Source organism: Taudactylus pleione, unplaced genomic scaffold (assembly GCF_031769625.1).
Source record: "Taudactylus pleione unplaced genomic scaffold, aTauple2 ptg001800l, whole genome shotgun sequence".
NCBI lineage: Eukaryota > Metazoa > Chordata > Amphibia > Anura > Myobatrachidae > Taudactylus > Taudactylus pleione.
In genome coordinates this window covers 1,559,154-1,571,884 of record NW_028286197.1, presented here as the reverse complement: position 1 = coordinate 1,571,884, position 12,731 = coordinate 1,559,154, and the positions used below count along the sequence as shown (strand labels likewise).

At 41.4% G+C, this 12,731-nt stretch overlaps 1 protein-coding gene across 3 annotated transcripts in view; it reads left to right on the top strand.

Annotated features, from left to right (window-relative positions):
* Positions 1-8,640, top strand: part of SARS1 (seryl-tRNA synthetase 1) — a 408,839-nt gene extending 400,199 nt beyond the window's left edge. For all 3 annotated transcript variants that reach the window (XM_088465014.1, XM_088465012.1, XM_088465013.1), the window contains one exon: positions 8,285-8,640. In XM_088465014.1, the coding sequence (XP_088321140.1) occupies positions 8,285-8,433 (149 nt within the window). In that variant the 3' untranslated portion in view covers positions 8,434-8,640. The remainder of the gene's footprint in view (positions 1-8,284) is intronic.
* Positions 8,641-12,731: the final 4,091 nt, after the last annotated feature.

Below are 12,731 nucleotides of genomic sequence, written 5' to 3'. Positions count from 1 at the left end.
CTTATATGCAACTGCATCCATGCCTGCTGTGTCTGCTGACCGATAGCTAAGTTAGTTAGAGCTCGCACAATGTCCTCCATGTTTGTGTGAGAACTGCTTGTAAATTTAAACTTCGCATCTTTAATCATATAGCAGTGATACTTTAAGCATTCAATGTATATCATTCAAGGATAATTATCAGCGCTTGCTCCACACCTAAGCTAAATTACCACCACACCTGCTGCAGAATAACGAAGAGGCAATTGCCCACCTCATACGAACACTAAACCATACAAATGTATTTCTGCGTTGGTATGGTTGGTATAATTCAAAAAACAATATTCAATAATACATGTCCCATAAAATCCAGTAAATACCAATTTGTAAAATAATAGCAGCATTGAGTTACATTCGCACGTACATTAATATCACACAAACTTGGCAACATTAGAATGAAGCAATAAAAATAAAATGTCCATGATTTATCAGAATAGTAAATGTCCAAAGTCCTACCTTCTGTACCAATAGTTGTATTTGTGCAGATGGAAAACACACTTATATTGTAAAAAATACTAACTAAATAACTTTTAATAAGACACTGTACCCGCTATGTCGCTGACCATAAGCGCTCCCGAGCATCATCAGCAACATCGCCTGTCGGACCTGCATGCAACATTGTTATCGAGGGCCATGATGCCGAATGCAGCATGGCCCCCGCAGTTGCTGCTGGCATCGACAAGTGTATACGCACTTGCCACTGACAGTTCCCGTCACGAGGTTGGAACACACTGTGCATCATCTAGTGTGTACCAGCCTTACCACAGCAGAAAGAGCAACTTGTAACATTTATGTAACCTACTTTGTAACAGTTGCCACTACACGATGTAGTTATGATAAACATAATTTGCAGCGTTTAGCACAGGGTTGGGGAACCTTTTTTCTGCCAAGGGCCATTTTGATATATATAACATTTGTGGGCCAGGTGCAGTCTATGCCCCCTCCCTCTGACATCACATGGGGGCAGGGACACAATCTTCGGTGTTTATAGCAATGACCGGAGCATCCTGAGGATGCTCCGGGGAGCTGTAAGGGGAGCGGTGTGACCATCTGAAGCATCCTAAGGATTCTCCAGGCGGCACTGCTGCATAGATTCTGCCTGCCAGTTCCATTCTAGGCACCCTGCTAGTCAGATGAGGCTAGCAGAAAAAAGCTCAGAGGGCCAGACCAAATGGTTCCGCGTGCCTTATACGGCCCCCGGGCCTGAGGTTCCCCATCCCTGCTTTAGCAGAACTAATACACTATGTAATATATTTTTGAGTCTTTACACACCGCAATTATAGTGGATTTTGTGACCTCCAATTTTATTAATTTAATTAATTCCTGTCACATATTAAATCAATATTTTCCCACCCTGCCTAAATGTTTTAACACTTTGTCATTTTAGGGTTATATGTGCCTTTGTCTATAAATTGTTTTAATATATGATAAAAATTTAATTTTAATGCATTTATGTGACCAGTGCACCACAACACTTCTCTACTATTTAAATGTCATAGTGTGTAGGTAGCTGTTCTTTGTAGCACCTTAAAAAAATATTGGACAAGTAATTTGAAGTGAAAGTCACGGTGCGGTTGCTCTTTTGTTATTCATCATATACAAAAGGTATACTTGCATGACTTCACAATACCCTAAAGAGTAGTCCAAAGTCTGATGGTTAGATGTCTCAATGATATTCTTCAGGTGCTAATGTTGACTATGGAAGAAAGACGCCAAAGTCAGCCTATTGAAAATATAGCCATTGATCTGTGCTAAATGAAAATGTGTAATAAATAGCTTCTGCAAAGTTACTTTCCTTTTGTTCCATTCGCTGATAATGGAAATACTTGATTCATGACAGTAGTTACACCCCTTTGTGGAGGGAAACCAATAGGTAAACAGAATTGGTCCCCTAAGAAGTCAGAGGCAAAACCCTAAAACAACCTGTCTGCTTGACGGACAGCCAGCCCAATGAGAGAATACAACAGAAAGTGGTGCGCTAATTCAAGCAGAGATCAATAGAAGATTACTGGCAGCTGACACGGGGATTCCTGCCTGAATTTCCCCAAAACAAAATAGAAAATAAAGAATGTGCCTGGGACTACTAAACAAATATAACAACTATAAATGTTCAGCTGTAGGCTGTTTAATTCAATGTATCAAACAATCTATAAAATACACAGAACTGCAGTTCCTGAAATAAATATCAAATTTGTTACATAACATGCATAATGTGGCCCAAATTAAAAGCAACAATATAGACCTGGTAATAATCTCATAGAGAAATAGGCTGGTCCAGGTCCATTACCAGGTCCATATTGTTGCTCTTAATTTGGGCCACATTATGCATGTTATGTAACAAATTTGATATTTATTTCAGGAACTGCAGTTCTGTGTATTTTATAGATTGTTTGATACATTGAATTAAACAGCCTACAGCTGAACATTTATAGTTGTTATATTTATTTAGTAGTCCCAGGTGCAGACACACATTCTTTATTTTCAGCCCACTGAGAGAGACTGTGGTGGGGGCACACTGCTGCTCTTCTGGGATCAGTGGTTCAGATACATTTCAATTTCAACTCATTTTGAACCTCAAATCACCTGCTAGTGTACAGTTACTGTATTTTTACTTAAGGCATCCCTCGCCTTAGTAGATCCATGTACATTATTTCACAGAACAGAAAAAAAATCTATCTTTTACATTTCAATAACTGGTCCATTGTTCTTTTTCCCATATTGATGATATATTGCTGTCTGATAGTTTAGTGCAGTGGTTCCCAAACTTTCTCTGTTTGTGGCACCTTTATTGTCTCAGAATTACAGCACACAGTTTGGGAAAAACGTATTTTGTGACTAAGGGGTCTATTTACTAAGCACTGTTAGGAGACAAAGGGGTATTCAATATGAAACATTAACTTCACAGTCGAAGTTAACGTTTCATATCGGAGTTTTTACCTGCGTTAAAGTATCGGGCGCGCTCCCGCTTATCCCTGTATTCAATATGAAATTAACGAACGATCCTCCGAAGTTGGATTTGCGTAAAGTTACAAATTTTTCCTTTAAAAAATTGTAGGACCCCCCTAAAGTTGTAAAAACATGGGGGGACACTTTGGGTACCCCCGTTTTAGCCTTTAAATGAAAGTCGGGGATTTAAATAGCCGCAGCAGGTGTTTTTTCCCGACATTGAAGAAGTGTTGCAGAAGAGCACTTAGGTTATTTTGTTCATTTTTTTAAGTGGTCTCATCAAATTTGGGGTACATGAAAATGGGTACTAGCATATTTTTAAGTCCCTAAAGTAAGTTTTTAAATATTCTGCATTTGTGCACCTGCCGCTATAAATCTATTCTAGAAAACACCTGCCGCATACTTGCAGAATAGCCCTGAACCTATTTCCCTATTGTTAATAATTTTTTTCCCATTTTTTTTTTTACCCCAATTTTTAAATTCATTTTTTGGGGTGTCCCTATTTTTTTTTTAAAACTTTTTTTGACACAGTTCTTTTTTAAATGTCATTCCCAGGGGTGCAGGCTATTTTTTTTAAGCTTGCACCCCTAAACCCCAATTCTGCACTTTTTTTCGACACCTATTCAATGGTGAAAAGTTATCACCGTTTTTTATCAAAGACTTTTCAAAACTGCGAAAAGTCTTTGAAATTGAATAGGGTGTAAAAGTAAAACCTGCGATAATGACGTCATAGCTCAGATATTAACGCAAAAACAATGTTTTCGCTCCCATAATGAATACCCCTGAAAGTGAAATGAGAAAAGGTACCAGCCATTCAGCTCCCAACTGCTATGTCACAGGCTGTGTTTGAAAAATGACCGTGGGAGCTGATTGGCTGTCACCTCATCTTTCTCTTTGGGAAATCAGTCTGTACCCCCCAGAAAGATGCACTAACCATGGGGATCAATATAAATGTGTCCAAATAGCCCTAATAAAACTGTTTGGGGTACTGAAGTTGAAGTTGTTTAAAGTCCTTGTTATTAGCATCCTTGTAAAAGTGGTGAAGAATGGCATTAAGCAATATTTTGTAAATTGTAAAAATAAGAAGTCCTGTCAAATTTGGTTTATTTGAAAGTCATGTCTCTAAAATTAAGTTTTTAAAAATGTGAAAAACGCACCTGTTGCAAGCACCTGCAATCCTAAAAACACCTGGCCCATCCTTGCATACCCCAATAAGTCTATTTCGCTAGTTTTTATGCTTGTCCCCCCACGTTTTACTATTTCGCCCCCAAAATGAAAGTACTTTTTTGGGGCGTTAAGTTTTATCTAGGTTTTTTTTTTACACAGTTGTCCTTTGGGGGGCTGTCCCAAAGGTCCAGAGTGGTTTCCCCACCTTTGCACTCCAAAATAAAAATGTTGCACTTCTTTTCACCTGCTGTTCATAGGCTAATCTTTTTCGCCTATTACATTTGTGGAAGTATAGAAGCCATTTTGTATCTTATAAGAATACATCGTGTTTTCAAGTATGCCACGTATACATAGAAAGTAAATGCACAGGAGGGGGTTAATTCATTGTACAAGAGCCTGTCGCATACACAGAAAGCATATGTACATATAAGGGAATGTTACCATTTTTCTCCGATAATAAGACACTGTCTTATTTTATTTTTTTGGGGTCAAAAAAACTCCATAGGGCTTATTTTCGGGGTAGGGCTTATTTTAATTAACATTGACAGCAATTTCAATAATTCAATACAATTCTTTACTCACCTTTATTTTTTTTCCTCCTTTTCTCTCCTCTCCTCCACGGCGCTGCTGTAAATGTCGCCACGCACGCCAGCTGCTGCGCGCTCACTGTGAGAGAGTGAGACGCTGCAGCTGTGATTGGAAGCCACTGTTAAATCTTTAACAGCGGCATCTATTTCATGCGGGGGGCGGAGCTGGGGGCATTTTAGTGTAGCGCAGTCAGGGACTGGACAAAATGGGGATTTTGTTAGGTCTTATTTTCGGGGTAGGGCTTATTTTGGACCATTTTCCAAAAGTAAGGGTAGGGCTTATTTTCGGGGTAGGTCTTATTATCGGGGAAACACGGTATTCAAATGTTAGGAAGTCTTGAGACTGCCAGCTCATCAGTTTCACTGCAGATAATGAACAACAGATGTGTTACTTGGAGCTTATAAATATGAGTCTGTCTGTTAAATAAGCCAGAGGAGGAGATGCTTGTGGTTACATACACATTCGTGTCCAGTATTTATTTTCCCATATGATCATATGTAGGTTATGAATTGACTTTTCGCGTAGGAATTGAATTTGGAGATTAAGTTCTGACCATGCTACTTTTTTGCGGAAAACTGCTTTTCGCGTCTAATTGAATATGGCCCTTAATCTAATCTGAAATAGCTGACATGATTTTGAGAGAGAGAGAGGACTGAAATCAACTTGGTTTCTCCTTGGTGGGTAAAGCAATGCAACTGAAAATAATAATTTCTTTCCCAAGTCTCCTGTATCCACTTTATTCCTTACTGTTATTGTTGTCTTGTAAAGATAGGGCTATGATTAATACTTTATTTCACCATTTTATTTAGGACAGGAAAAAAATCTGGAATAGGACTTATATAGCTGTAATAGGGGAATTCATTTACATAATGTTGAACATTAAACCCAGGCAGCTCAATTACAAAATCCTACAAGTTGGATTCAGGGTACTGAAACATGTCCTCACAATCTTGAACATTTCCTCCAGTTATATGACCAAGAGATACTGTACAGATGTGTCCTCCTAAATCCTACGCTCAATAAACCGCGCTGCACGACTTGGCTGGCGTGAGTGAGCCGGCAGGTCCCGTGCTACTCTGCTAGCATGAGACATCTTTTTGTGCAATGTGTCTAGGATGCACCAGCAGACTGTGCTGTTTAATTTGATACGCAACACATATCCAGCTCTTATGTATCTGTGTGCAACTATGTAAGTGAACCACAACAGAACTTTGTAACACTTTGTACACCGATTCAGAGGCTCAGTCGCACACAGATACACAAGTGTCACATATCAAATTAATCAGCACAGTCTGGTGCTTCCTAGTCACATCACATTGCAACATGAGACGCATTTGCGGTGAAAAAAGACGCCCAGCGCTAGCAGAGTCTCGCTTTTTACCGTAACTGTAGCAAAGATGTATAAGGACACATCTGTACCAGTATCTATTGTTAATAATGCCCTTCTAATGTTCACAAGAAAATTGTGGCATATTTACCACCAACTCCCATTTTCCATCATGGCGATGCAACAAACCCTTTCTCACTGAAGGAATTCTGGAATCCAATCTGTGATTCAATTTGTGTCTTAAAATGCTGGAAAAAAAAGTCTCATATTCTGTCAAGGATTTAAAACTTTCCCATTGTTTGGTTAATTTAAACTAGCATTTTTACAAGGTCAACATTATGCTTGCAGATTAGCAAAGGTTTTATGCACTGTGATTTGGCTTAACTTCCTGGACTCTCTGCTCCATCACTACCCTCCTCCCCATGAGGCTATCTCCATTATACTTTTAAGCATGAAATCTTTCATCATGACAAATTAAAAACAAGTTTGTGGCACTGGCAAGAACAGTGTCCAAAATTGTCTACTGACTTTTTACTCTGCTTTTTAGGAAATCCTGGCTGCTTCTGGCAGTGTCCCATGTACTGCAGAGATATAAAAAAAAATCATAATTCCTGTTTGTGCCCATCTCATCATTTTGATATTGGCTTGTCATCTGGTTACTCATTTTTGAAATGTAGATCTAATTATTGCTTGTGGGACTGTTTCTAGGGCAGAATTTGGAGGTTCACTAAAGAGTATCTGGTCAATTACCTTCCCCTGATGGTGGAATGTGCTCTTTGGAATTCTACCTACAGCAGTGGTTCTCAAACTCTGTCCTCAGGTCACGTTTTCCAGGTCACCCAGCAGCTGCACAGGTGTATTCATTACTCACTGACACATTTTAAAAGATCCACAGGTGGGGCTAATTATTTCACTCGTGATTCTGTGAGGAGACCTGGAAAACATGCACTGTTTGGGTTCCTGAGGACCGAGTTTGAGAACCTGTGACCTACAGGTACCCAGAGTGTCTAAAAGCAGTAGGAAACTCCTGTCTATTTCGGCAGCAGCAAGTAAAAGTATGCTTCAAAAGTGGATTCAGAACTTCTCCTCTGCACCTGTCTTATTTTTCGAAAAACAATTTCATATCTTGAACTGGATAAGGCCTCTTTACAAAAAGAGATATACACACCAACTTTTAGACATTTTGGAAAATTTAGTTGCTACTTTTTCATACGTAAATTACACATTTGGAAAGGTTTCCTCCACACTGCCTACTATGAAACAAGATTGTCAATTGCTTTTTAACTCCACATGTATCCGTTCTCTTTACTTATGGTGCATACACACGGACGATCGTCAGCTATAACAATATCGCTGAATGATCTCCCTGCACCTTGCCAATGTGCTGGATGATTGATGTCGATCATCTAGCACACCACAATCCCACCAGCAACCCGCGATCAACGATCACGGTTCCCTATAGTAACCTGGTCGATATCGACCAGGTTGGCCTGCATGCACAGCCGATGGATGATATTGTTATCATCCATACGTGCGCTCGCATCGCTGGTTGCTGGTGGGTTAGAGGCACTGAAAAATGCATGATATGAACAATAACGATATGATCATTATCGTTCATATCGTGCATTTTTATTGTACCGTGTGTACGCAGCTTTACTCTAAAGCAGTGGTTCACAAACTCGCTCCTCAGGACCCCAGACAGTTCACATTTTCCAGGTCACCCAGCAGGTGCACCAGTGTGTTTGTTATTCACTGACACATTTTAAAAGAGCCACAGGTGGAGGTAATTAATTCACTTGTGATTCTGTGAGGAGACCTGTGCGTTAAACAGCCCTTCTAATTGCGCCATTTCGTGGCGTGACTCGGTAGTGCTGAGCGTCTTTCGTGTTACTTTTTGCCTTCAAATGCATCTTATTTTCACAGTGAATACCGAGGTACAGGGAGCTCCCGCATTGTTTGTCACTACTTGTAGCACATGGAGGATAATATATGTGGACACATCTGTAGTGATACTGCTTCTATCACAAAATGCAACACTAATCCTTTATTTTTTACTATTTTTTACTATTCATACATGTTTTGATTTAAAGCTGCAGAAACTCAGTGAGCGCAGACTTGCCTAGATTAGACTGAATTATATTTAACACCTGGCACAATTTCTGGATTAGCGGTCATATAATTTTATTTAAATGTCTTTTTGTTTCTTTGATATTTTTCCAGGACTAAAAGAGATCATTAAATTTGTGAAACCTGCCCCAATTGACTTGGAAATTATAAAAAAACAAAAGAAACGGCAAGATGGGGGAAAGACAAGTCAAAATAGTGGTATAGAATCTCAGATGCAGAATATGGAAGTGAACAGTGCTTAATATTATTTTGTAATTCCTGTGCATGACTCCACATGGCCAACTTCACCTGTATTACAGTAATTGAAATTTTAATCTCCCCTGCACTTTTAAGTACTGCCCTCTTGTGTTGTTGCATTGTACAATGGAAAATAGCTTGTATTTTATGTGGGCGATGTGGTTAAGGAGATTGGTTACAATTGCATAGCAAGTTAGAAAATAAAACAAGTTATTCAAATCAAATTGTATGAGTCTTTAATATAACCATTTGAAGAAAAAAAAGTTCTAGTGTTATGACTTCACACCATCCTGAAGAAGTTGGGTTTATTATTAAAATTAAACAAATCTGCTAGTTTATGAAATTTTTGTTTGTTGAAGAGAGACACTTTACACCTCCTGTTGTGTGCTTTTCTGGGACACAAACTTCATACCTGAGCAGAATTCCATCTTCATTTATTTATGTAAAATACAGGTACATCAGTTAACTGCAGTGCTCAATCCTTTGCCACAGGATTTAAATAAATATTGGAGACAACATACCTGGCTATTTTTTTTTTTAATGCCAGCTCAATCAAGAAGGGGCACCCAGGGCTGCCATCAGGGGGGTACAGCTAATACAAATATACTGGGCCCAGGCTCAGAGTGAGACCCACAGCCTGCTGATTATCTTGCCTCTGAACTGTTTCTTACAGGTAGTATGAAACCATTGCATATGAGCAGATCTATATAGTGTCTGGCTGCAGGGGATTAATGAGACACCAGACTGGAACTGGGAGATGACTGAACTGGTATAGTGGATGCCAGGCTGAGATCGGCTAGACTTGGATGCCAGGCTGGAACCAGATAGGCTTGGATGCCAGGCTGGGACCAGCTAAAGCACACTGAATCGCACTGGGATTGGCAGATACAATGGATACCAGGCAAAGTACACTGGACTAAACTGGGACCGGTAGGCTCAATGGATACCAAGCTGGGACCAGCTAACACACACTGGACTGGACTAGAATCTGTATGCTCAATGGATGCCAGGCTGGGACCGGTAGACACAATGGTTGCCTGGCTGGGATCGGCTAACACACACTATAGCATGTGCCTTCTGCAGGTGGATGTGAGAACTGTATTCTGTGTAGTGTAGGGGACACTGCTGAAGCCAGGTGTAATAGTGTAGAAGCACACTAGATGGATTTTGCACTCTTAGCAGGGGATGGTAGTTTGCAGAAATATGAAATGTTAACTGCGTATACGAACCAAAGTCTGCAGGTGGATTGGTGCAGAGAGAGTTCCGGACTGTTGAATCGAATATACAGATGTGCCCAGCTAGTTTGTTGCTCCATATGCTATGAAGTACACCATGCAAGGCGCACCACACACCACGCCATGAGTCGCGCCACACAGAAAGTTTCGTAATGTAGCATAGCACTGGAAAAAAGTCATAACGTGTAATACAACATTTTTCCCACCAGTTGTCTGATTTCCAATGCATGTTCTGTATCATCGCCCAATGATTGGCTGACAGAAGCGGTGATTCGGTACACTATACAGTAGTACAGCGTTTTCCACATGGAATCACGAATGTATAATAAAAAATGTCTAATAAAGTTTGAAATCATTACGCTCTGTATTACACACTGACTGTGTGGTTGAAATTGCACACTTGCGCCAATGTAAGTACTGTCAGCACTGTCCCAGACTTAGACATTGAAGTCAATTCATTACTTTAGAAACTACAGTACTGTAGTAATGGGTGAAGCGTGTGGCCTAGTGGTCCAATGCCTAGTCTCACTGCTTCTCCCATCTTGTCCCATGAGTTTGAGACCTTGAAAAGTTTTTTTGTTTTTTTTTGTTAATCTTCACTTTCAGTATTCAATACATGTGGAGCGCATGCCCAGTACATACTTTAGAGCTCAAACTTGCGTCAATGTCGGCGCTGTCCCAGACTTGAACACTATAGTGATTTCTCATGACCAGCAACTGGTAGTGGGCTCTGTTTGAGAGAGAGCTCTCTATTACAAACTGATTGTGCATTTAAAGCGCAAACTTGCTTCAATGTCAGCACAGTTGGCGCTGTGGTGGCTGTCAGCCAGCTCCAAGGGGTTATAAATGGCATCTCTGGTGCATGCCCAGTGGGAGAGTTGCAATGGGATTTCTGGCACATGCCCAGTGGAGGGGTTACAATTGGATCTGTGGCGCATGCCCAGTGGAGGCAAGCCATACGCCATGTAGCGCTATGCCATGGCGTATGGAAGATCATTGCACTGTGCATGACCAGTTGTCTGTATTACTACTGTATGCGGTTGAATTTTCACACTTGCTCCACTCTCTGCGCTGTCCCAGACTACTGTATAGTCATTTTATGACTTCAGAAACTGCTCGTGAGCTCTGTTTGAGAGCGGTCTCTGTATTACAAACTGACTGCGTTTAAAGTGCAAACTTGTGTCAATGTTGATGCTGTCCCAGACTTGGACACTAGTGATTTCATGAGTTCAGTAACTGGTAGAGAGCTCTCTGCATTACAAACTGACTGTGCGTTTAAAGCGCAAACTTGCGTCAATGTCAGCACGGTTGGCGCTATGGTGGTGTCAGAACCCGAACTGTATCCCTGTTTAAAGATAAACTACACTTGCCAAAGTTCTGTTGTCGCTGGAGTATCCTTCCAGGCTGCTGGCATGTATTGCATGGAGTATACAGAGTCCATGGGCATTGTCTGCTTGCTGGGGTCTTTCTATTACTTGGTTTTCTAAACCTGGTTCTGTCTGGGTCACATGCTTTAACACTTTTAATGGATTTCATGCATCTGGTATAAAAGTCTGTTACTAACTGAGCATTGTTGTCGGTGCAATGTTACCTTCAGGTTATTCCTTGGACTCCTGCCAGATCCTCGCTGTACCCGATATATGCTGTGGACTCTGCTTGCTCAGTTCTGCTACAGATTCTTGGCTGCACTATAGAACCCAGCGCTGCTATTGGACTCTCTGCTGCAATACTAAACCTAACTTTGCTAGTAGTCTCCGCTGTACTGCTAGTCCAGCTTTGCTGCCGTTTCATGGTCTCTCCGTGTTCACCTTTAACAAACAGTTGTCAACTGCATCATAAAAGCTGCTTCACTCCGGACTTCTGTCTCATCTCAGGGCTCAACCCTGCACCCCTTCACACCGGACCTCCGTCACATCTTGGGGCCCAACCCCATATCTGATTTCCATTGCACCTCAGGGCTCTACCCTGCACCTCTCCACACCGGACCTCCATCACATCTTGGGGTTCAACCCCAGCACCTCCTCATTCCAGATCTGTATTACGTCTTGGGGCTCAAGCCCATACCGGATCTTCGTCACAGCATGAAGTTTGACTCCTCACCTGCTAGTTTGTATGATATGAACTTTGTGTTATATGAACTTTAGTTCTTTCGTGGCTATCCTGACATCAGCTTGTCTTTGAATAAATTGTGTGTACTTTTAACATTGCGTGCCGGTGCTATTTCATGAGAAGGTCATTCCTTAAACCCCCTCAGTTTGTACCACCTGTTAAGCCTGTTTCTCCTCAGCTGGCTGTCAGCCAGCTCTGAGGGGTTACAAATGGGATCTCTGGCGCATACCCAGTGTAGGGGTTGCAATGGGATTTCTGGTGCATGCCCAGTGGCGGGGTTACAATGACAATGGAATCTGTGGCGCATGCCCAGTGGAGCCAAGCCATACGCCATGTATCGCTATGCCATGGCGTATGGAAGATCATCACTGCGCATGCCCAGTTGTCTGTATTACTATACAGTTGAATTTTAACACTAGCGCCACTCTGCGCTGTCCCAGGCTTGTACACAATAGTAATTTCATAACTTTAGAAACTGCTAGTGGGCTCTGTATGAGAGAGAGGTCTCTGTATTACAAACTGACTATGCATTTAAAGCGCAAACTTGCATCAATGTCAGCACAGTTGGCGCTGTGGTGGCTGTCAGCCAGCTCTGAGGGGTTACAAATGGGATCTCTGGTGCATGCCCAGTGGAGGGGTTGCAATGGGATTTCTGGCACATGCCCAGTGGAGCTGCTCCGTAGCTGTGGCATAAGGAAGCTCATATACTGTAGTAATGCACATGCCCAGTGTGTCAGGAGTTACACACAATGGAGCCACTCCATACACCAGTCAAGCTACAAGGAGGCTCACTACATGTACAGTACTGTAATCCGCAGCCGTCACATCACATACACGACAGATGCAATTCTTTCTAGGGCAGGCTTGTGGGCAAGGGGTTAGGTGAACTGCCTTGCTTTACACTTCCTGTCTGTCTGTTTGAGAACTTGATAATTTTTTTTGTATATGTTCACTACAGT